Source organism: Nicotiana sylvestris, chromosome 10 (assembly GCF_000393655.2).
Source record: "Nicotiana sylvestris chromosome 10, ASM39365v2, whole genome shotgun sequence".
Taxonomy (NCBI): Eukaryota; Viridiplantae; Streptophyta; class Magnoliopsida; order Solanales; family Solanaceae; genus Nicotiana; species Nicotiana sylvestris.
The window spans coordinates 80,913,381-80,938,576 of record NC_091066.1 but is presented as its reverse complement, the minus strand read 5'-3'; the positions used below and the strand labels follow the sequence as shown (position 1 = coordinate 80,938,576).

Below are 25,196 nucleotides of genomic sequence, written 5' to 3'. Positions count from 1 at the left end.
GTAAGCAGTAGTAGCAAACTCACAATTCTTTCACTATTTTTTTTTGATAAAGTAAATAATTATAGCAAGTATTGAAGAAAATTAGAGAGAGATTTTGATAGATTGATGTTGATTTATAAGAAAAATAAAAGAATGAGGAGATATTTTTTATAGTAGAAAAAAAGAAAAAATGTAATAATAAAAAGTTTGAGATTAAAAATTAGTTGGGGGTCAAATAACTATTTTTTGAAGAGCCAACAACTCTTCTTTTTTTTTTTTTTTTAAGCCAACTGTTCTTTTTTTTTTTTTAGAAAAACATTTCTGTTGGTCCGTTTGGCCTGCCATGAGACCGGACTTCAAAGCTATTTCTACTAAAAAATATCACTTTTTTTTAAGCAAATTCAAACGGGCTCTATGTCTTTTCCTGTCCCATGGCATAACTCGTATCCGTGAGTCGTAAAAAAGTGCTGTACAAGAGAGAATACTTGGCTGTTAAATACTCTTTAGAAGGACGTTCTATTTTCTGTCCTGTTCTATCCAAAACCGGTTCCTGCCTTTTGCACTCATGCCCCTTCCCTTTTCACACAGTCGTTTCATCTTTTTCTCCTTTCAGAAATTCCCAGTTCCCGAATCACTTCTCTGTTTTCACTTTAATTTGTCCTATGTTCTTATTGTTCCCAACATAGGCCTAAACAACAGGCCTTCTGTTAAATAATTATTTTATTTATGGAATATTTAGGAGCAAGAAATGAAGAGAGGGAAAGGTGAAGAGAATTTATTAATGGGGCCTATGTTTCCAAGGCTTCACGTTAATGATACAGAAAAGGGAGGTCCAAGAGCACCTCCAAGGAACAAGATGGCACTTTATGAGCAGCTCAGTATTCCTTCACAAAGATTCAAACATGGGGTTTTGCATAATCCCAATAATGCTAATTTGCAGGTATACAAAGTGTGAAAAATCATCTCTTTTTGCTGAGTTTATTTAGAAAAGTATGCTTCTTTCTCCTAACACCCATCGAATCTTCTATAAATTGAGAGGAGAGACTACACAAGGAAAAGAAAAAGATAAAAATGAATAGGTCAGTTGCAAATAGTAAAATTTTATGTGAACCCAAAAAAAAACTCACCGAATCCTTATTTGAAATCCCAAATGAACACACAATTCTGTTTTGATTACCATGCCCATGCATTTCGTAATACTACATTGTTGTTAATATAACGGGGCAAGGACTCGAAAGCAACTCAATACCAAATATATCAGAAAAATAGTTTTTCAAGGATTTGCAGTTGGATTTCTGAGGTGTGGATATGAAAGAAGAGGCAATGGTGAAGAAAAAGATTTGAACGTGGTTATTTATAGGTACCAAGTCATCTTTTCTATTCCCTCTTATATATATATATATATATATATATATATATATATATATATAGATTATGATATTTCTTTAAAGTTGTCAATAGAGTTGGAGATTTACTTTTTCTAGTTTCTGATGGTTTACTGTTATTATTAGTAGCATTTGGTTTTAAATATTAGACCTTTTTTTTTAATGACGGTGGTGTCCGGACCGACTTGTGTCCACCTAGTATGCCACCAAAACTTAGGCACATAAGAAGCAATCACCTAGTATTTTTGCCACTTGGATTAGTGTTGTCAAAGGCGTGCGTAAACCCTGAAGCCAGATTCAAAACATGTTGAGCGCTTCGCCTCGCTTAGCGGACGCTTCAGTGCTGTCATCAAGGCTCTAAGACATACTTTTCCTTGCCAATGAGTGTGATCCTGAAGAGGCGATAATAAACAATTGATAGTTCTTTTGTCGTAATATTTTTTTTTTAATTTCTTTGTCCATATATTTGTTATTCATACTTATAATCTATTAGTCTTGGACTACACATACATATTTGTATTTTTCTCCATTTGGGCATTTCTTCGTGAAATCCCACACTTTATTGTGTTTTGCACTTAAAGCCCTAACGTATCTTAGAGCTTTTTTGCGCTTTTTGCCTTTGATAACACTGACTTGGATTTGAACATGAGATATTAGACCTTTTAAAGATAAATGAATTCTTCTGTTTCCTCTTTGAAATCTTACTTTTTTCCTTTGTACTCAAAAAGTACTCTTAGCTGGCTGTTTATGGTATAGGGTAGAATATTTGTTTTTGCTTTGACTTGGTTAAATTGCAGTGCATTGCTATCAGAATTATAACAGAATCAACTGTCTTTACTTTGTGATAGCATTTAAAATCTTCTATTTGATTGGCCAATGTGCAAGCATTAATTGAGATAGGCACTGGATATGCACATTATTCTGTTAACCCCTTTCTCCAGCGACTGTTTTTTGGTTTTCGGGGAAAAGGTTGGGATGGGTGTGCAACTGTGCATTAAATCGAAATTCCTAAGTTCCTCACCTTAATGCTCCAGCAGGACGTTATTGAACTAATATATGTGATTAGCCTTTTCTTAAAGGTACTAGCTCAACAACAACAACAACAACAAACCTTAGTGCAATCCCACACAGTGGGGTCTGGGGGCTTAAAGGTACTAGCTCATCCAATCAAGTATATGGGCTTGCCATTTGCTTGCTTTGTTTATTCTCATTGTTTTTGAATATAAAGATACCATACTCACATACTACAACAACAACAATAATAAACTCAGTATAATCCCACGAGTGGGGTCTGGGAAGAGTAGTGTGTACGCAGACCTTATCCCTATCTTTGAGGGTAGAAAGGCTGTTTCCGATAGACTCTTGGCTTAAGGAAAGAAAAAGAAAGCACTAACAATAGCAATACAACCACCAAGATAATAAGAAACAAGTAGTAACCATAATAGGGTAATAAGAGAGCATGCATTATCAACAACAATATAATAAGAAAACATGTAGTAACCAAGGCTGTCAATAACCGAAAAACAAGGCTGACTAACTACTACTACTACCGGTATGGGGCAGACACATACTCGACTACCTCTACACTTTCCTATCAAGGGTCATGTCCTCAGTGAGCTGGAACAATGCCAAGTCCTGCCTAATAACCTCTCCCCCAGTATTTCTTTGGCCTACCTCTACCCCTCTTAAGACCACCCAAGGCCAACCTCTCACACCTCCTCGCTGGAGCATCTGTGCTTCTCCTCTTTACATGCCCAAACCACCTAAGCCTCGCTTCTCGCATCTTGTCCTCCACCGAGACTACTCCTACCTTGTCCCCGAATATCTTCATTTCTAATCTTATCAACCCTGGTATATCCGCACATCCATCTCAACATCCTCATTTTCGCTACCTTCATCTTTTGGATATGAGAGTTCTTGACTAGTCGACACTATGCTCCGTACAACATGGTAGGTCTGATAACCACTCTGTAAAACTTACCCTTAAGTTTAGGTGGCACATTCTTCTTACATAAAACACCAGATGCGAGTCTCTATTTCATCCACCCCGCTCTAATACGATGAGTAACATCCTCATCAATCTCTCATTTCCTTGGATAATAGACCCAAGGTACTTACCATCTCTCTTATGGATGACTTGTGTATTAAGCCTCACTTCCACATCCGCACCCTCAGTTGCGTTACTCAGTTTCCTTACTGAACTTGCACTTCAAGTACTTAGTCTTGGTCATACTCAACTTGAAACCTTTGGACTACAAGGTCGGTCTCCAAACCTCCAATCTCACTGAAAATGTTGGTTTATGTTTAGTTAACAATGGCATGCTGAAAATGTTGGTTTATGTTTAGTCAACAATGACATGCCAATTGGAAGAGTTGGTGGAAAGAGTTGGTGTGGATGCTAGGAGGAAGCTTCCTCCTTTGATGTCACCCATGACATCAAGAGGAGGTAGTTTGATGTCACCAATGACATCAAGAGGAGGTCTTTACCTCTATAAATAGATGCACTCCTTCACTTGTAGAAATCATCCCAAAATAATACAATACATTGTAGTGAGTAGAGAGTTAAGAGAGAAATTCTCTTAAGTGTAATTGGGAAATCTCCCCTTCCTTTGTTAATATTAAAAGGACAATTGTTCTCTGGTGGACGTAGGATTATTTTGATCCGAACCACGTTAAATCTTGTGTTCTTTCTTTTACGTTTCCGCTAACAATTGGTATCAGAGCGACAGGATTCTTTAACGATCCAAGGAGAAAGAACAAGCAAATATGAGTTCCATGAAGTTTGAAATTGATAGATTCAATGGACGCAACAACTTCAATATCTGGAAGATCCAGATGATGGCGTTACTGCGGAGGGAAGGTTCAATCCATGCTATTGACGGAAAGTATCCTACGGATATATCAGCTCCCGACAAGGAGAAGATTGAAGGGGATGCATTGAGTGCAATCCAACTATCCCTTGCACCTAACGTGCTTTGTGAAGTGAGTACGGGTACCGAAGAGACGGCCAAACAGTTGTGGGAAAAGCTAGAAGGGCTATACCAAGACCGATCAGTGACAACAAGAATGTTGTTACAACGGCGTCTTCACACATTTAAGATGGGGTCAGGTACTTCGTTACAAGATCATTTAGATGCGTTTAATAAACTTGTCATGGACTTACAGATTGCAGGAATTAAAAGGGAGGAGGAGACGCTTGCATGTGCTTTGCTATTTTCATTGACTTCAGGATATCGTGATATTGAGAATTCAATGATGTATAGCAAGGAGCCTATCAAACTTGAGCAAGTGCGGCAGGCACTTAACTCTAGTGATGTGCGGAGGCACATTGAAGGAGATAGAGATGACCAGGCAAGTGGCCTCTTTGTTAGAGGCCGGACTAGCCAACAGGGAAAGACCAAATCAAAGCACAGATCAAAGTCTCGTGTGAACAAGAAGAATACAGAGTGTTGGGGTTGTGGCAAGAAGGGGCACTTTGAACGAGATTGCCCAATGTCAAAGTCCAAGGAAAAGGCGAGTGCATCTACAGTTGAACAGGTACATAATTTTGATAATGATTATGTACTAACAACATCGTGTAATAATAATAGTAGTTATGAAAACAAATGGGTGTTAGACTCTGCTTGTACTCTGCATATGACGTTCCGAAAAGACTGGTTTAGCAGCTACGAGAAAAGTGGAGGAACCGTAGTAATGGGCAATAATGCAACTTGTGCAATAGTTGGCATTGGCTCAGTTCGGGTTCGCTGCCATGATGGAATCGTGAGGACTATTACACAAGTCCGTCATGTTCCTGATCTGAAGAAGAATTTGATCTCCTTGGGTACTCTGGATGAACAAGGCTACAGGTACATGAGCGAAGCAGGAACTATGAAGGTGACTAAAGGTTCTTTAGTCATGCTGAAAGGCAAGCTGGAGAACGGCCTTTACACATTGGCCGGAAGCACCATTGTTGGCTCTGCAAATGCATCTACAGTGCAGTTATCTAATGATGACAAGGCAAGACTATGGCACATGAGACTGGGTCATATGAGCGCACGTGGACTGGAGATGTTGAGCAATCGTAAACTTTTGGAAGGTGAGAAGATCAGCACGCTTGACTTCTGTGAGCACTGCGTTCTAGGGAAGCAGAAGAAGGTCAGCTTCAGCACTGGCAAACACAAGACAAGAGGAGTGCTAGACTACATCCATTCAGATTTATGGGGTCCTTCTAAACTTCCATCGAAGGGCGGAAAGAGGTATCTTCTCATTTTTATTGATGATTTCTCACGAAAGGTTTGGGTGTATTTTTTGAAGGCAAAAAGTGATGCTTTTGAAGCATTTAAAGAGTGGAAGATTTTGGTTGAAAATCAAATGGAGCGGAAAATCAAGTATCTTCGCACAGACAATGGCTTGGAGTTTTGCAATGAAGAGTTTAATGAATTCTGCAAGGTTCATGGGATCTCAAGACATAGGACTGTCAGGCATACCCCACAGCAGAATGGAGTTGCCGAGAGAATGAACAGAACTCTTCTTGAAAAGGCTCGTTGTATGCTCCTACAAGCCAAAATGTCCAAAGTATTTTGGGCTGAAGCAGTTCACACTGCTGCTCATATTGTCAATCGATCTCCAGCATCGGCAATTGACTTTAAGACTCCGAATGAGGTATGGTCAGGTGAACCCTCTAACTATTCATACTTACGAGTATTTGGGTGTCCAGCTTATTATCACGTTAATGAAGGAAAGCTTGAACCAAGGGCTAAGAAGGCCATATTCGTAGGGTATGTGGATGGAGTAAAAGGGTACAAACTTTGGTGTTTGTCTTTACTCAAATTTATAGTTAGTAGAGATGTCACCTTCGATGAATCCTCTATACTTGATCCCCGTAAAGTTTCCGTGGAGTTTTCAGGAAACAAGAACAACGAGCAGGTGGAGCTTCCGGTGGAGCTTGCCAAGGAAAAGGATCAAGAGACTCAGGTTAAAGATGAGTCAGAAGATGTAGGCGTTGAAGAACTTGCTGTCAATGAACCATACACAATTGCGAAGGGGAGGGAGAAGAGGCAGACACGAGAACCGGAACGCCTTATAAATCAAGCAAACTTGATTGCATATGCGTTCGTAGCTGCACAAGAAGAGATTAAAGATCTGGAGCCCTCCTCGTATATTGAAGCAACTTCTTGCAAGGATGCCGCACAATGGCGGTTAGCCATGACTGAAGAGATGGAGTCTCTTCACAAGAATCAGACATGGGTCTTAGTGAAAAGACAAAAGGGGAAGAGGACAGTTGGATGCAAGTGGGTCTACCGAAAGAAAGAGGGAATTCCTGAAGTGGAAGATGCTAGGTTCAAGGCGAGATTGGTTGCAAAAGGTTTCAGCCAAAAGGAGGGAATTGACTACAATGAGATTTTCTCTCCGGTCGTGAAGCATAGCTCAATTCGCGTGCTACTAGCATTGGTTGCACAATTTGACTTGGAGCTTCAACAGCTTGATGTCAAAACTGCTTTCTTACACGGTGATCTAGAAGAGACAATCTATATGGATCAACCTGAAGGTTTCCTAGCTGAGGGAAAAGAAGATCACGTATGCCAACTAAAGAAGTCTTTGTATGGTTTGAAGCAATCCCCTAGACAGTGGTACAAGAGGTTTGATGCATTCATGACTACACATGAATTCTCAAGGAGTGCATTTGATAGTTGTGTGTATCACAAGAAGATGTCTGGTAACTCAATGATTTATTTACTGTTGTATGTTGATGATATGCTTATTGCTGCTAACAACATTACAGAGATAAATGCTTTGAAGAAACTATTGAGTAAGGAATTTGACATGAAGGATTTAGGAGCTGCAAAGAAAATCCTTGGTATGGAGATTTCAAGAGAAGACGATGTTGTACATCTTTCTCAGAAGAGGTATATTGAAAGGGTTCTCGAGAGATTCAATATGCAAACGTGCAAGCCTGTAAGTACACCATTAGCTCCTCATTTTAAACTTTCAGAGTCACAAATGCCTCAGTCCGAGGATGAGGTGGAGCATATGTCAAAGATTCCTTATGCCAGTGCAGTTGGTAGTATTATGTATGCTATGGTATGCACACGTCCAGATATTGCTCAATCTGTAAGTGTGGTAAGTAGATACATGTCCAACCCAGGAAAGAGGCATTGGGAAGCTGTCAAGTGGATATTGAGATATCTCAAAGGAGCTTCTGGTGTTGGTCTTACCTTTCGAAAAAGTGGTACAGGTATTTCAATTCTCGGTTATGTGGATTCTGACTATGCAGGAGATCTTGACAGAAGAAGGTCCACAACTGGATACATCTTTACCCTTGTTGGCAGTGCCGTCAGTTGGAAGTCGACTTTGCAGTCGATTGTCGCTTTGTCTACGACAGAAGCAGAATACATGGCAGCAGCGGAGGCGGTAAAGGAAGCTATCTGGTTGAAAAGTTTAGTAGCGGAATTGAGTTTGGTTCAGCTGGAATCAACTCTTAGATGTGATAGTCAGAGTGCTATTCATCTAATGAAAAATCAGAGATTTCATGAGCGCACTAAACACATTGATGTCAGATTTCATTTTATTCGAGATGTTATTGATGAGGGAACTATCAAGGTCGTGAAGGTTATCACAGACGATAATGCTGCAGACATGTTGACCAAGATAGTCCCGCTCGCTAAGTTTGCACACTGCAAGGACTTGGCGGGGGTGTGCATCAACTGATGCAACTCCGAAGAGAACAGTTGCTAGGTGGAGGTGGTATGTTCAACAATGGTTTGATTCTTCTTGTTTCTTACAACGGGGTTGCCCAGTAAGCTTAGAAGTTTTGGCCAGAGTTGTTCACACGCTCGAAACGCAAACCAAGGTGGAGATTGAAAATGTTGGTTTATGTTTAGTTAACAATGGCATGCTGAAAATGTTGGTTTATGTTTAGTCAACAATGGCATGCCAATTGGAAGAGTTGGTGGAAAGAGTTGGTGTGGATGCTAGGAGGAAGCTTCCTCCTTTGATGTCACCCATGACATCAAGAGGAGGTAGTTTGATGTCACCAATGACATCAAGAGGAGGTCTTTACCTCTATAAATAGATGCACTCCTTCACTTGTAGAAATCATCCCAAAATAATACAATACATTGTAGTGAGTAGAGAGTTAAGAGAGAAATTCTCTTAAGTGTAATTGGGAAATCTCCCCTTCCTTTGTTAATATTAAAAGGGCAATTGTTCTCTGGTGGACGTAGGATTATTTTGATCCGAACCACGTTAAATCTTGTGTTCTTTCTTTTACGTTTCCGCTAACACGCACATTAACTCTGCCTCGTGTCTCGTCAATCAAAACAATATCATCCGCAAATAACATACACCAAGGCACCTCCCCTTGAATGTGGCTCGTCGGCGTGTCCAATGCCAAGGCAAATAAGAACCCTGCTGCAACCCCATCACAACTGTAAAGTGGTCCGAAACCTCTCCCCCCCCCAACCCCAACCCACGGTCCTCACTCGTGTCTTGGCTCCATCATACATGTTCTTAGTCACCCTAGTGTAAGTCACGTAACACCCCTAGCCTCCAAACACCTCCATAAGATTTCCCTCGGGACTTTGTTGTATGCTTTCTCTAGATCAACGAACACCATATATAAGTCTCTCTTCCTCTCCCTATACTGCTCCACCATACTCCTTATAAGGTGAATTGCTTCCGTAGTCGAACGTCCCGGCATGAATCTGAACTGGTTTTCGGAAATAGACACACTCTTCCTCACCCTTATCACTTCCACCACTCTCTCACCGACTTTCATAGTGTGGCTCAGCAGCTTGATACCCCTATAGTTGTTACAATTTTGGATATCTCCCTTGTTCTTATACACCGGAATCATCGTACTCTACCTCCATTCCAATACCAGGCTCACATACTAACGGCATCAAACTGTGGTATTAATTGTAAGCTGGTATTCCCATTGGGCAGTTTAGAGGTTTCATGATGTTAACTGTCTCATTCCGGATTTAATTTATATTAATTGTGCTTGGGTGAATGGCGATCATAACTCTTGTGGATGTTTAAATTTGTGACCTGACCGACTTAAGCAATTAAATTGTCTAGGCAAATGGACGTGAAAGAGATGTATTTTTCTCAGCACAACTTCCTCCATCAAGACATCCTGCTGATAAGCCACATTCCTGCAATTCAAATTCAAAAACTCCGTTGCTTCTAGTCGATTCTAATAAGAATACAGGAGAGGATGACTTTAGAGTTCCCATTTTTATTAACTCCAAGGTGGGTCGAGGAAATGGAAGGTGTTATAGTACTCCGGATGGTCAAAATCTCTCTGCCCCCACTGCTGTAATGTCAGCGCATTATGAAAAAGATTTGAACAAAGAGAACTCCAAACAGCCTGCCATAAGCAGAGAGCATTCTGCAAACTCTACCTCAATTCCGTCCATGGATAAGCCAGATGGTGTTCTGAAGCAAGCTAATGTACTATTGCATTATGAATCCAGAGATGACCCTGATAATACTTTTGGCATATTTTGTACGTCTCATCTTCTAAGACTGGAAAGCGGAGTTGATTCTCAAGTTGGTGGCACCATACTATCTGAACCTGTTAGGCTTGTTGATAATGGTGATTCTTCTCTCCCTCTGAAGGATGCTGCATCAGAAGAGCAGATAATTCCTAATAATAATCATATTAATGATACAGAATTAAAGGAAGGCAATGCATCTGAATTATTAGAAACAAGAAATGTGGACCAGGGTGCCAACTTATCAGAGACTTCCATGGTGGAATCTATATCTGGAATGTACATATCTCCTGATGATGTTGTTGGAATAATAGGGCAAAAACATTTCTGGAATGCAAGAAGAGCTATTTCCAAGTAAGTTCAACTGGTTGGTGTTGGCTTGGTGAATGATAAATGTTTGAGCTTGCCATTTGAATTTTATGTCATGTGAAACATGAGTTCTGCCATCTTTTTCGTAGTTCTACTGAAACATTCTTGCATGTGGTAACAACATTATGTGTTCTCTAAACATATGGCATGTTCTCTTGAAATATTTAGGTCTACTTTATTACTTATGTCACTTGCTATTCAGAATGATTCCAAAGGATATTTATCATTTGTTAGACATCTGTTCCTAGTTAAATTCTACTTAAATTTTACATTTCAACTGCAGTTTGTTTTATAAGAGGAACCTTGTCAGATAATGCATCTTGATAGTCTCTCCATGCCATGGTCTAGTCTTGCTACTGGGTGCAATTCAAGTGGCATGTTTAATTTAGGTGATTGTGAGTGATGTGAGCTTTGCTATTTGAATTAATGGAGGTATGTGCATGATAAGAAACTTTCCTCATTATAGTTTAGTTTCTAATTTTTGTAGTTTACTTTATCTTTTGCTTTTTTAATGCTATTGGTCTCTGTTCAATTTGAGCTTTTTCACCTTGTAGTAGGATATCTATTGGTTTCATTTTGTGTCTTCCCGAGTCTTTAACAATTTAAATTGAGGGGTCGGTGCAACAATTGGGTGGAGTCTAAAAGCTCTCAATTGGTTTAGGCACCTTTGGATGGAACAATGGCCCTTTTGAGTACTATTACCTCCTGTCTGTTTTTAATATATTTAGCCAAAAATTTGGTCCAAAATAAGTGTCATTTTAAGAAACCAAGAAAGCATAGCCTCTTGTAAAAATGCAGGGTGAGGCTGAGTACAATAGACCCTTGTGGTCCGGCTCTTCCTCAAACCCCGCACATAGCGGAAGCTTAGTGCACCAAACTGTCTTTTTTCTTTGAAAAACAATAGAGCAGTGAGAAATCAATAGATAGTTGAAGACTCAAATTGAGAGAGTTCAAGACTGATGAATATTGTAGGTGAAGACTCAATTGAGAGAGTTGATGATTCAATGAACAACAAAGTCGAAAACTCAATTGAGAGCTCAAGGCTCAAAGAATGTAAGGGTTAGATAGAGATAGTTGAAGATGCAAACAAAAAAGGTGGATTTTGGACTTAGATGTAAGGAGAATAAGCTTTTGAGGAAAAAGAATTACATAAAATAGTTAAGATTGTGTTAATATTCTATCTTCCCAACTTTTATTAAGATAATCATATAATTAACATTCTTTTGCTTGAGGTCATCTATGGTCCTTTCTTTCTTATTACTTTGGCATTGAAACTAAAGGGATGTGGATGCTAACATGGTGACTAAATTATTGTCGGGTTTTCTATCTTTTACCTTTTTTTTTATTTAAGTGTTATATCGTCCATATTGACAACGTGAAGTGTAGAAAAAGATAAAGATACATAGAGTAGCATTATGACAGAAAAGGGGCATTATAATGATCATCATTTGCTCACTCTACTCGTAAGGTTAAGATAACCAAATTTGACATCTAATGACCGCTCTTTCAATGGCAATCTAGCCGAGTTAAAAAAATTCTAAATTCACACCAAAATTTTAGAGCCAATTTATCAGAGTCAATTAAACTTGACGTTTGGTAATTTAAGAAAAGCAATTAAAAACTAAAATTACAATATCAAAATTTATAATGGCAAAACAATACTAAGTGACCACATCAGAATCACTATTGCATAAACTAGGAACATTATTTAACCTAAATAACTGAGAACTTGTATCAATTTAGGATCACATTTCAGTTGAGCAAGATGCTTGGCATTTCCTGTCTAACATTGTTTTTCTAAGATTTTGAATATTGTACTTATGAGAACCTTTCGTTCGCATGATTTTTATCATGCATGATTGTAATGTTAGAAAGATATTTAAAGACTTCAATGTTGAAAAATCTTCATGTGACTTCATAATAGCAGTAACAAGCTCATCAACAATGTTAGGTGTCTTAGTATGTTGTAAGAATTAAATAGTTCTAGAAAACTCAAGTTTTAAAAGATTCAAATTCGTAGAATTTGGTATTTGACACATTAAATGAATATCAAATCCATGTTGCATTGCTACACAACATTATTACTCATCATAATGATAAATGTGCATTCTTGCATTATGTTGCTGAATGAATGTTGGATAACTATAGTATTCACTCAGGCAGTTTTCCTTGATAGCAGGAATATCTTTTTTCAATTTAGTATGACTTTATAATATCTTTGGTATGAAGTGATTGGTATTATAGCTCGGTATTATATCCCGTGTGCCTGCAACTAGCTCTACTGGCGCTTTCAGCTTATTCTTGTGTGACAAATGAGAATACACTATTTTTTTTAGAGTAGAATTCATTTTTTGTGCATCAAACCCTTGATGAGCTACAACAGCGTAAACCATGCTATTATTATGGCCTTTTTTTAGGAGACAGTTCGTGATCTCTTAGCTTGACCTCACACAACACTTAAGACATAGAAAAGGAGGTTGGTCTAGCTCTAGTAGGGAAGAAGCGCATCAAATATGTGACTTCAAGTGATGAGATCAAGAGTTGCCTTCTAAGAAATGCCATACGAATATCATGCTTTAAGTTATTGTAGTTCGTTCGGTGTTTCATGCACAAGGAAATGAACTTTTCTCTCAAAAAATTGGTATGTTCCCATTTATCATACAAGGATGAGCTAAAAGTACCAGTATGCCAATAGAATTGTAGGTACTCTAGACAAAACTAATAGCAATAATCAAATACATTGATCATACTTATGAAAAAGTAATTCCTGCTCTCGAGGGAAAATTGCCTAAAGAAGATTATTCATTAGTAAAATAATATAAGAACACACATTTATCGTGACGATGAAGAAAATTTTGCCTAGTAGCAAAGCAAGATAGGTTTGATATTTGCTTAATGTATCAACCACCAAATTTTATAGATTTGAATATTTTAGACCTTGGATTTTTTAAAGCTATTCAATCCTTATAACATAATGAGACCTAAAATTGTTGATGAGCTTGTTACTGTGGTTATGAAGATTTTCCTACTTTGATGTTCCAATCATGCATGATAAAAATCATGCCAACAAAAAGTTTTGATAAGTACAATATTCCACATCTTAATAAAGAAATATGAGAAAGAAAAGGCTAGCTTCCTACTCAAACAAAATATGATCCTAAATTATTTAGTCTAAATTTGTTCATAATTTCGGCAATGATGGTGTGGATGTGATCACTTAGTGTTTCATTTTTAAAAAAGAAATTGATAGTGTAATTTTAATTGCTTTTTTTGAATGGTCAAACATCTAGTTTTATTGATTCTGATATGTTGGTTTTGAAATTAAGACTAATTATAGAATTTTTTTGGTTGACTTGGATTGCCATTGGAAGGGTGGGTGTCAAATTTTGTTGAGCTAATTCAACTTTACGGGTAGAATAAACATCAAAATATCTCTATGTTTCTTCTTCTTATACTATTCTCTGTAAAAATGATTGGTATAACACTCAAAGCAAAGATGCCAAAAAATTAAAACCTAACATTAACTTAATCCCACGTGCATTTAGTTTCAATACCAAAGTAACAAGAAAAAAGTAGAAAGGACCGTAAATGATCCAACCAACAAAATATGAGTAATATGATTATCTTAATAAAGTTGGGAAGATACCTTATCAAAAAAAGTTGGGAAGATAAATTCTTAACAATGATCCTAACTATATGATGTAATTCTTCTCCCTCAATAGCTTCTTCACATTCATCAAGCAGCTTGTTCAAATTAAACACACAATCATTCAAGTCTAAATTTAATCCAACTTTTTCATTTGAGTTTTCAACTATCTTTATTTGAGTCTTCAACTCTCTCAATCGAGTTTCAATATTCATTGAATCATTAACTCTCTCAATTTGGTTTCACTCTCTTAATTTGAGTCTTCAATTATCGAAATGATTTTTCACCTCTCCGTTTCTTTCAAAATATATTTTATGATAGAAGATGACAGAAGATAAAAATATTTAATTGAGATCAGTGAAACTAATATGTTGTTGGTTAATTGATAGCATAGGAAAATTGACTCTTTGTAGATTAAAAATAAGCATGGAAAGACTTTTTAGAAAATTGTATAGATTAATAATTAGAGCAAGGGTAAATTTGGAAGGAAAAAAATTAATGCCTTCTTGGTTTTTTAAAATGACCGTTATTTTGGATCATTTTTTTGGGCTTAAAATAGTTTTAAAGTGTACCGGAGTCCGGAGGTAGTATTTCATTGAGTTTTTTTTTTCATTTTTCCTTGCCTGGGATGGTGGGGGGCAAAGTTCTGGTGGCTAGCATACTGATTCCATTTCCTTACTTCTGAAGCTCAGATTTCAACGTGTATCTCAGAATTACATAAAAATGGTTATGCTATGAAGGAAGTTAACTCCAAAGTATATTTGTGCCGTAGGAAAGGTCATCCTGTTGACAGCCTTGAATCTTTTGATTTTCATTTGGTAGAAGAGAAAACGGTGCATGTTGTGTGTGTCCCAAATCCACCGCCAGCACAACAATGAAAAAGAAAAAGAGAGAGGCCCAAGTTTTTCGACATGCAAGTCCTGGTGAAGGCCCTTGCCTAGTAGTCCTTTAAATATGGCCTTGTCTTTAAAAGCTCTACAGCCTTTGATCAGCCGGTTGGTTTTCTATTTCTGTTTTAGGTTCTCTTTTGTTCGAGCATCTTGGGGAACTGACTAGTTTATAGATGGGTGTGGATATTCATTCCCCCCTTCTTTAATCAGTATCTATTGATGTCTGTAGATTGACTTGGTGGTTCTTTCTTTTTAAAGTTGTTTTCAACTATGCACTAGTCTTATTCTTCTTACTTTTAATAAAAAAAATTTCCTTGATGCACTTAAAAGGACTAACTTCTTTCTATTTGTTATTTGTTTGCTTGACGTTGTCCCTATTGTCTTGGAACAGCCAGCAAAGAGTTTTTGCAGTTCAAGTTTTTGAGTTGCATCGGCTAATAAAGGTGAGGCAATTTTAGAGGCTAGGTTTTTCGTAGTATCAGAAATGCAATTTACATTTACTATTTTCCTGTAGCATTAAGTAATTCTGCTGAGGCTTTTGTACCTTTTACTATAATAGGTCCAGAGACTCTAGCTGGTTCACGAAGCATGCTGGAAGATAGTGCTTATTTAGGCAAACCTGTAAAGAATTCGTCTGCTGAAAGACTTCCGTTGAAGTATATTGTCAGAGATAGTGACAATGTTTCGAAGCGGAGGAAGGATTCTGAGAAGCCTAACGGTAGGATGGAATGTTCTGCTGAAAACACGGTAGGAAAGGCTTCCTTTTCTTTGATGCAGAGCAGTAACCAGCCTTCTAGCTACAGTCCTTTTTCAGGACACGCAATAACAAATGACTCCAGTATGATTCCTTGGTGCTTCAACCAACCATCGGGGCACCAATGGTTGATGCCAGTTATGTGTCCTGAAGGACTCGTATAGAAGCTATATCCTGGACCTGGAGTCATGAGTTCAGTTTGTGGAGGTTATGGGCCTCCAGGATTGACTCCAACGGTGGGAAATCTTTCAGCGCCAGCTTGTGGAGTTCCTGCTTCTCGTCATCACTATCAAGGGGTCGGAATACCTTTTGCACCTCCGGCTGGTCATGCCTACTTTCCTCCGAATGACATGCCAGTTATAAACCCAGCAATCTCATCTTCAGCTGTCGATCAATCAAACCAGTTTGCTGCTCAAGGTTTACAAAATCAGTTATCCGGAGGAGGGGCTAATTTTTGTGTTCAACATCAGAACTCAAGTGATGTGCCAAGAAATAAGAATGGCACTGTGCCAGATGTGAAGTCTTGTGCCTCTAGAGATGCTGAGATACTGGCCAGCACTGCAAGCAGTCCAAGTAGCAGAGCTCACAGAGTAGTCATGGATAATGCCACGGAGGGAAGAAATGTGCTTCCTCTGTTCCCAACTTCTCCAGCTATTGGCAACCCTGATAGCAGCCCCCAACCTCATGTTCCTAGTCATCCTGTCGGAGTCATCAAAGTTGTACCTCGTAATGCAAGGTCTGCTACAGAGTCTGCTGCTCGTATTTTCCAGTCTATACAACAAGAGAGAAAACAGTTTATCTCTGGTTTTACTCATCTATAGGCAGTAGTTACTTAGTTGTTTATGTGACCATTTGCACATCCAAAAATGGTGTGATTTTGGTTGATTTATTGTAACCTTTTTCGATAGCAATGTTGTAATTGGATTTTGATTTGGTAAGTGAGCCATTTTGGAGATAATATACCTGAAAATTACCTTATAATTATACTGGCAAATGTTTTTTCTTCCTGGTGTTGTATACTGAAAGTGAGCATCTTTGTTAAGTGCTCATATGTGTTATAGTTCGTCGTTATTTGTTCACATACGTTGAGGTGGTATTCCTTTCAGATGTATTTAGTCAAGGGTAGGCTTTTCCTCTCTTAATATTTGATTTAAGCTTATACTCGACTCCCCAGATTTGTGGAGCTCTTACTTGCTCGTAGAGTAGGCCATCTAAAGATCGTTTTCCTCCATATACTTGAAGAGTTCAATGGTTTGCGCCACTGTGGGAGTTGGTCGTGATTTTATTGGTATCAGTTTATCAGAGTGTCGAATGCTGTTGAAGCTTATGCTGCGGTCTCTCAAATGTCTCGCAACACCTGTGTCAGATATTCTGAATATGTTGTCGTCCTTGTACTATGGTATTTTTGGAGGATTCAATCAATATTTCTGAATTTTTTGAGGATTTGACAAGAGTTGTAGAGACATTTTTGGAGGATTCAAGCAATACAAGTCGGAAGTAAACAAATCTGCTGAATCCTTTCGTCAACTTAAGGGCCAATTTGAAAAGCCACATCAGGTGGTGCGAACATGATATTGCCCCTAGCCCATTGTCGATGGTTTGGTTTTTCCAAGTAACTTCAAGGAAATAGTACTTTGATTTATCCAACCGCTAGCTCTGAGCATCGTGTAATAAAAATAAAAATAGTCGAATTGAAAAGAAAAATTGCTTCTGAAGGAGCTGAATACATTCTAATAATACTCCAAAAAATTATGGCATATTCGACATTATCATACAATGGACCTTGCTCTTGTATTTGCAAAAATTGGATGTCTTGACTTGCTTACAAATCTAAGAACCCAACTTCATGAATTTTCCAAGTGAGAACTGATGATATGTCCAGCTCTTCAATATCTGATGAATCGTTAGATAAGGAGTTTTTTCATGATTACCCAGGCGAAAATATTTACCTGCCTGTACCCATTTACAAAATACGTCCCTTGAAAAAGTATACTATAATTCCATTGTGCGATTAATAACACTGCTAACTGAAACATTGTTTTTTTTTTTTTTTTTTAAATTTCTAAATTGATTTTCATTTCTGGTTAACCAAATGTTCCAAAGGAATTTAATTGTGTTTCACGCATAAGAACCTGAATGTTGGTACATGTTAGTCAAAAAATTACTAAACATAATGAACTATATATTGCGTAGAAAATTCTATGTTATAAACTAGTTATAATATGTTATTTATCCTCTTTTCACATTGCCAATATATTTTTTGTGAACTGATGGATTTGAATTTAATATAATGGCAGTGTAATAAATAATAGTAATTTTTAATAACTGATTACTGATGAAGTGATTATAGCAAGTGTAAATTAATAACCTAGAAAATAAAAATAAATATAACATGTTATAATCAATATTTAAGCTACATGCATAGTGCAGTAAAGTATTTTTAATCACTTTGTAAGAATTAAACCCACGGAAACAGAAAAAAGAATCTTTCCCGCGCGGTCCATTTCTATTATAACTAACTAACCGCTTAACTCCGCTGGACTCGAAGAGAAGCTCAAGTGGGACTAAGATTTTCTATTTTCTTCAGTGCATTCTGCCATTACTCTCCATTTGTTTCTCTCAATCATTCTTAGGTATGCCTATCTCTCTTCCAATTCTTTACCTATAATTTCTGTTTTTTGCTTGCATTTAACAGAAGTCTTATTTCTGGGTTTTTGGTTTTTTAATCTGGATTTCTTGTTTCGGAATGAAAATTTCAGGACTTTTTTGTTTAATTCACGCATGAAAAGCATTAATTATAACTAGTTTTTTTTAGTTACAGTTAGTGTATGATATCACTAGTCTTGAATATGAAAGATGATCTTGTTTCATGTGTTTTTGGTTTTGTAATCTGGATTATTTCTTGCAAAGAATGAACATTTCTGAATATTTTGATTAATTCATACATGCAAAGTATAGTTACAGCTAGTTTTTTTATAGTTACAATTAGTGCATGATATCACTAGTCTTGAATATGAAAGATGATCTTATTTCTTGGTTTTTGGTCTTGGTTTTTGGATTTCTGCTAAGAATGAAAATTTCTGAAATTTTTGATTAATTCGTACATAACAGTTATAAGCTAAGTTTTTTGTTACAATTAGTGTATGATATCAATAGTTTTGAATATGAATGAAGATCTTTAATCTCCCATGAGTACTGCTACTTCTTGAATGTTCTTCTTTCTAGGAATTTGCTTTCTATATTTGCTTACTTTGCACTATTATTTAGGCATTCTTCTACAGAAAGCTTTATTTTTCTGAGAAGAAGTGTATTCTAAAGCTTTTATTTGTTGTCTGTTATTTCTTTCAAAGAAGCTCAAGTGGGACGACATTGTTTTTTCTTCTTCAGTTACATCCCACCATTACTCAACAGAGCCCTCTGCATTTGTTTCTCTCAGATATTCTTCTTTAATTTCTAGGTATGCCTGTCTCTCTTCCAATTCTTTACTGTTTTTATACATTAACAAAAATCTTATTTTATGTGTTATTGGTTTTGTAATATTGTGAAGAAATGAACATTGAAGAATTGTTTAATTAATTCATACATGCAAAGTGCAGTTATAACGACAGTAGTTTTTTTTAGTTAGTGCATGATCACAAGTCTTTAATATGGAAGATGCTCCTATTTCTTGCTTTTCGGTTTTGGATTTTGGATTTCTTGGGAAGAATGAATATTATGAGTTTTTTTGTTATTGATTCGTACATGCAATTTGCAAAGTACAGTTATAGCTAGTTTTTTATAGAAAAACAAGTAGTGTGTAACCAGTAGTCTTGATAAGATGATCTTATTTCTGGGTTTTTAGTTTTGTAATCTGAATTTCTTGCAAAGAATGAAAATTTCTGAATCTTTTTGATTAGTTGATACATGCAAAGCACAGTTATAACTAGTTTAGTTTCTTCAATTAATTACAATTCGTGTACATCAGTGGTCTTGAATATCCTTCTTTCTGGGAATTTCCCCTCACTCGTAGTACTGCTACTTCTTGAGCATGATTCTTTCTGGGAATTTACTTTCTGTATTTGCTTACTTTGCACTATTAGTTAGGCATTCTTATACAGAAGCTTTACTTTTCTAAGAAGAATTGTATTCTAAAGCCTTTTTTGTGTCTGTTATGTCTTTCTACTGCTACTTCTTGAATATTCTTCGTTCTGGGAATCTGCATTTCTTCCATGAGTCTCTGTATTTGCTTACTTTATACTATTAGTAAGGATTTATTCTATAGAAAGCCTTGTTTCTCTGAGTTGGATTTTTTTTTTCTTGCATCTCTTCTTAGTTTGCTTGAAGTGGGAAATGGAGTCAACTACCTCTTCTTCGTCCTCTACTGGTTTACGTGCTCGTGATTCAAGTGTTGGTACTTTGGTTGAGCTTGAGAAGTTGGGGTCTAAATTGCAATTGCAGATGCTAGAGATGGAAAAAAATGCCAACGAGGTGCTAAGCGGACTTTCGAATTACATCGCATTTCTCCTGTTATATGCCATGGGAGGCATAATAGTATCAAACAAGCTTAACTGCTGGAGTGCAACATTAATTATGTTTGTATTGACCATTACCTTCACAGTAGGTGTGGTATTCGCTATGAAAGTGGCAAACTTGAAGCTAGAAAGGCTGGAGGGACCAGTCGAGGAATTGAATAGGAAAAAGAAATTTTTGGTTGAAGAAGCACGCCCTATTGCGGACTTGGAGAATAAGAGGATCTCTAAGGCAGTCGAGGATGAAGAAGGTGTCACACTAAGTATGGTGAGGTCTGAATCCGTTCTTTCACGGATCGAGACGCTCACTAGTTCGAGGGACATGGCGACATTTGCTAGCATCAATCAAGAAATGATATGCTATATCATTTTTTGCGGAATAATGTACCTCGTGATTGTGGGCATATTTTTCCTCTTCAACAATTGTAGTTGAGGGGTGAATTGATATGAAAAGTACTATGTGCCGGAGAGATCACGTAATAGCCTTAGCTGTTTTCACTAAACTTAGTAGCTATAGAATTGTGTTGCTTCTAAGTAGTATTTTTTGACAGAAGCTTGTAACTAGACTCTGATGTTTCAAGTAGAGTACTTTTACTTTCATGCTTAACTAGTAGTACAAAGTAAGCAAAAAGAGAGAAATTAAAGGCTATCGTTTCATTCTATATGTCCCTTTTGACTAATGACCTAGTGTGCTTGAATATGTTGTCAAACTACCCTATCTGATAATATCATAATGATGCACATATTTCTTAGTATCATTGGAATAGGTGTTAGCTTTGAGGGAAAAGTGGTAGGACACTATCCGCCCTTTCCTAAACACATGTATTTATAGTATGACGACAGGGACTTCAACTAATATTCTGTAAACTGATCACCACTGCTCATTAGATAGAGTATGTAGGAAGACTGCATATCAGTCACATTGCAACGTCTTTAAGTTGGTAACAGCTTACCAGCCGAGCTGAAAGTGCTTCCTCATGATCATTACATTTTCCCATTAATCCTGACAAAGGTAATTAATATGCTTGTCACAATGATGACTATATTAGTGAAATCAACTGTGACCAACTCCGAACCCTTCCATCATGCAGAACTTGAAGCACAAGTATTGTTAAACACAAAAAGGATGCGCCCTCATGCTAGCCAAAATGTTTATCTCTATGTACAAATCTTAGGGATTTAAATACCAAATTTGGATACAAAAAGGATGCGCCCTCATGCTAGAAATCACAAGAATTTAAATTCTATTGATTGTTAGCAAATGTGGCAAAATCCTTAGTGATCACTGCCGCGGCGTACGCAAGACTTTTTATACGCGGTGTCATAATTTGAAGAAAATAAATAAATAAATAACTTATTGTAGTTGTAAGTGGTGTCATTTTCTATATTTATCCCTAATATTTTTATTTTTCTTATACATAAATATTAAAAAATTCGACGAAGCGGTGTCCCGTGACACCGCATAAGATAAGGTGTATACGCCCCTGATCACCGTATTTATACACAATTAGAGATGACAAAGTGGTTAAAAGAAAACAATTAACCACCCATATTATCCACTAAAAAATGGGTTGGATAATGAACTTTTTAAAAACGGGTCAAATATGGATAAGAACCATATTCATTTAGAAAATGAATAACCAATGGGTCTAACTTTTACATTTGTAAAGCCTCAAATTGGTAAAAATAGCACGGTATAGCCAGTTTTCGGACTGGTCATTCAAAAATAGCCAGCGTTTACGAAGTCAATGAAAAATAGCCACTATTTTGCTGCAACAAAGACCGGTCCAGCATAATATACTGGAGTTCGGTGCACCTGTGTATGAACTCCAGTATATTATGCTGGAGTTCTAGTGTACTTATGGTGGAACTCCATCATATTATGCTGGAGTTCCAACGTACTTATCCTGGAACTCCAGTATAATATGCTGGAGTTCAAGCATATTTATGCGGGAACTCCAGTATAATATACTGGTGTATTTTCCGGGTTTTGAACAGTGTTTTCGCTCAGATTTATCTTTACATGAAAAGTGGCTAAATTTCGATTACTTTTGAAATTGGACTATTTTTGAACGACCAGTTGTAAATCTGGCTATTTTTGAATTTCTCCCCTCAAATGGGGGGTTTCTCAAGTTAGGGAGATTAAAAATTCTCCCAAAAGTGATCATATGTAAGAAGTCATGAATAATATGGTTACCCATATTATCCGCTGATTGACCGGTTTTTTATCCGTATTAAATGTGAGTCGGGTCGGATAATTGATTCATTTTTTCATTAACCATTTTCAATCCGAACCATATCCGACCCGACCTGCCCGTTTGCCACTCCCATACACAATATATTATGGCCATCATTAAGATTTGGCCAGAAATTGTGATGATTACCATAACTTGCCGTTAAGGAAGAATCTTGGCCCAATATCAAATGCGAAATCCTGGCGACCATGACGAGCGTGTTTTAAAATTCTGGTGCCGATGCTATGATTCTAAAATTTTCAATGACACTAAGGGTGCGTTTGCTACGAAGGAAAATATCTTTTATGGAAAATGTTTTCATGAAAAATGAGTGGTTTTATGTTTCCTTATTTGGTTGGTGAGTGAAAACCTTTTTTCAGAAAATATTTTTGTATACCATAACTAAAAAAAATACCTTTTTTGGTTGAAAAAGAAAGTACTATTTCTACAACATAAAAATAAAGTACTCATTTTGTTGAAATGAAAGAAAATAATTTTTCTACATCATGAAAAGAAAATACTTTTTACTACATCATTTTGTTGAAATAAAAAAAAATACGCATTTGTTGAAATGAAAAAAATACTTTATTTATAACATGAAAAGAAATTACTATTAATATTATTTATATTTAGGGTGATGGGTAGGAACTGCATGGGGCGAGGCGAGGCGAGGCGAGGGTGAGGTTGGGTGTGGGGGTGGGTTGGTGGGGGTTGGGGTGTGGGGGTGGGTTGGTGGGGGTTGGGGAATGAGAGGAAGATTGGAGTTTTGGAAAATGTTTTCCCTTTTTTTGATAGGATTTTTTTTTTCCAATTGGAAGAAAATGAATTCACGAGGAAAATGTTTTCCAAAATATTTAAGCCATAAAAAATTATTTTCCGAAAAATATTTTCCTTCTTAGCCAACACACCCTAAATGATCTATTTGTGCACACCTCCCTTGTTTCTATTGTCAAGTTGCATTAATTTCTCTTATTGGGGCTGGTTAAATGTGGAGTAACCAAAAAGTTTAACCGTTTTAGATTACGAGAAGGCCACCTTGTAATTAGATTTGGGACTAATTAGGTTAACATATATCACTTGACATGTTTATTGGCTAAGTGATTATTTGATCAATACGAAATAGAGTCTAAATGAAATAGTTTAAAAAGAACAATTGCGCTCTCCAATCCTGTAGAGGAGCAAAATACTAAAGACAATTATTTCATATAATTACCATATAACTTTTCGAATTATATCTTCTTCTTTTTTTAATGTATTAATCTTTTTAAAAAGGAAAAGTACTCTTTCTCTTTGATTTCTTTCCTCCTTTCGACCTTCTTACGAATAATGTGAGTCCTTTTCCACTTCCATTCCATGGACTTAGTATTTCATATTCTTTTAAATTATCTATTCTAAAAATTATGTTTGTAACTTATTTTATGTTCTGTTGAGACTGACATAAGAATATTATGTTCTCTTTTCTATATTGAATTTGTGTTATTTTTCGATTCCAATTCCACATAGGCACTACAATTGTAAATATTGATTTTTTTCTCTTCTCGGATATGAATGTGCTTTAGTTAGCATTAACTATCCTGTATAGCCCCTTAAAATTTTGAGATTTTTTCTTTCCTATATCATATATAAAACCTTATTACCAAAAATGTACATAGTTTCTAATTTACCCGCCCTATCCACATTTTTTCTACAGTTATTATACCAATCATTAAATACTAATTAATAGTAGCTGAATATTCCTAATTTGTCGAGCTAAAATTGAGGAACAGAATATTCTAAAAAGATTTGGCGTAAATCAGATCAAATCATATTCTTCCAGATATTCCTATTTAGGCGCGCTACAATTATGGAAGTAAATATTCTTCCAGATATTTTCCACCATTGATAGCCATTAAAAAGCTTGAAAGCTTTGAATTCAAATTTGGGTTTTCAAAAATCATTATTTGTTTGGATTAGGTGTTGCTGAAAATAATCGGGAATATGTTTGGAGTTTATATCTCAATTTTGAGGGGATAAAGGTGAGTAATGATTGTAAATGATGTCGTGAGGGTATGAAACCCCGGATTATATATTGTTGTGATATTAAGAGGTGACACACATGCTAGATGACGAGCGTGAGGTCATGCACCGTTGGGGATTGTGACTTAGTCCATCCCGAATGACTGTGTTACTGCGTATTTGGTTAAAAACTGTTGCTATCATCATGTTTTGGGCTGAATGCCATATTTGGGCATCGTGCCAACTGTTTTGGACCCTTAGGGAGTTTTCACTGCTATCTCCTCACCGTTTTGATTTCATATTTATACTCAGTCATGCTGTATTCTACTATTTTCATAACTCAGCCATGTTTACTCTGTTTTGACATCTTAAATGATATTTTGGGCTGAATATCATATTTACTGTGCTCGAGTGGTTTTTAGAGATTTCTGACTGAGTGGGGCCGAGGGATTGTGTTGTGAGGATTATTATGGATCGGGCTACGCGCCGCAACAGTGTTATACTAATTTATGATTATGAGGCCGAGGGCCGGAGTTGTACGCCATGAAGTGGCTTGATATGAGGTCGAGAGCCTATTGATTATGCCACGAGATGACTTGATATTGCGCTTGGTCCGTAAGGGGCCCCTCCCGGAGTCTGTACACCCCCAGTGAGCGCGGGTACCCAGTGTGAGATGTGTTATAGCCCGAGGGGATGATGTTGTTCCATGCTTTTTCCCGAGGGGCTGATACGAGTGATTGTGAGATAGCCCGAGGGGCTGATTCTGTTGGTACTTTGCCCGAGGGGCTGATTTTATGTGTTTATCTCTTCTCACTGCTTTTCATTCACTCGTTTAACTGCTAAAAGATGTTTTAAAGAAGCTTATACTGAACTAAGGTGTTTTTACAAGCTTTCACTATTTTATTGCATTGAATTGGTTTTATACTGACTCTTGTAGCATTTTGTTATATTTTACG

General features: G+C 36.9%; 3 protein-coding genes and 1 long non-coding RNA gene across 4 annotated transcripts; all 4 read left to right on the top strand.

Annotated features, from left to right (window-relative positions):
- The first annotated feature begins 401 nt into the window (after nucleotides 1–401).
- LOC138880317 (protein EARLY FLOWERING 3-like) lies at nucleotides 402–4,172 on the top strand. Its single transcript, XM_070160072.1, has 3 exons — nucleotides 402–919; nucleotides 2,431–2,515; nucleotides 4,086–4,172. The coding sequence occupies exons 1-3, from the start codon at nucleotides 728–730 to the stop codon at nucleotides 4,148–4,150; spliced, it is 342 nt and encodes a 113-aa protein (XP_070016173.1). The 5' UTR covers nucleotides 402–727; the 3' UTR covers nucleotides 4,151–4,172.
- A 103-nt stretch (nucleotides 4,173–4,275) lies between these two features.
- LOC104249424 (protein EARLY FLOWERING 3-like) lies at nucleotides 4,276–16,566 on the top strand. The gene is made up of 4 exons (XM_070160071.1): nucleotides 4,276–4,901; nucleotides 9,426–10,198; nucleotides 15,141–15,192; nucleotides 15,309–16,566. Exons 1-4 carry the CDS (start codon nucleotides 4,431–4,433, stop codon nucleotides 15,321–15,323), a joined length of 1,311 nt encoding a protein of 436 aa, XP_070016172.1. The 5' UTR covers nucleotides 4,276–4,430; the 3' UTR covers nucleotides 15,324–16,566.
- On the top strand, nucleotides 15,338–16,324 carry LOC138879598 (protein HEADING DATE 3B-like). The gene is made up of 2 exons (XM_070159214.1): nucleotides 15,338–15,587; nucleotides 15,702–16,324. The coding sequence occupies exons 1-2, from the start codon at nucleotides 15,338–15,340 to the stop codon at nucleotides 16,322–16,324; spliced, it is 873 nt and encodes a 290-aa protein (XP_070015315.1).
- A 1,496-nt stretch (nucleotides 16,567–18,062) lies between the features above and the next one.
- LOC104249423 (uncharacterized) lies at nucleotides 18,063–20,671 on the top strand. The gene is made up of 3 exons (XR_011403263.1): nucleotides 18,063–18,136; nucleotides 18,854–18,960; nucleotides 19,816–20,671. It is a non-coding gene; the product is annotated as an uncharacterized lncRNA (long non-coding RNA).
- Nucleotides 20,672–25,196: the final 4,525 nt, after the last annotated feature.

Coding starts and splice junctions, on each gene's coding strand:
- LOC104249424 (XM_070160071.1), top strand. CDS start 4,431: ATGTTGTTACAACGGCGTCTTCACACATTTAAGATGGGGTCAGGTACT. Junction 4,902..9,425: donor GTGCATCTACAGTTGAACAG/GTACATAATTTT, acceptor TAAATTGTCTAG/GCAAATGGACGTGAAAGAGA. Junction 10,199..15,140: donor GCAAGAAGAGCTATTTCCAA/GTAAGTTCAACT, acceptor GTCTTGGAACAG/CCAGCAAAGAGTTTTTGCAG.
- LOC138879598 (XM_070159214.1), top strand. CDS start 15,338: ATGCTGGAAGATAGTGCTTATTTAGGCAAACCTGTAAAGAATTCGTCT. Junction 15,588..15,701: donor CGCAATAACAAATGACTCCA/GTATGATTCCTT, acceptor TCATGAGTTCAG/TTTGTGGAGGTTATGGGCCT.
- LOC138880317 (XM_070160072.1), top strand. CDS start 728: ATGAAGAGAGGGAAAGGTGAAGAGAATTTATTAATGGGGCCTATGTTT. Junction 920..2,430: donor CCAATAATGCTAATTTGCAG/GTATACAAAGTG, acceptor ATATGTGATTAG/CCTTTTCTTAAAGGTACTAG. Junction 2,516..4,085: donor TGGGGTCTGGGGGCTTAAAG/GTACTAGCTCAT, acceptor AATTGGTATCAG/AGCGACAGGATTCTTTAACG.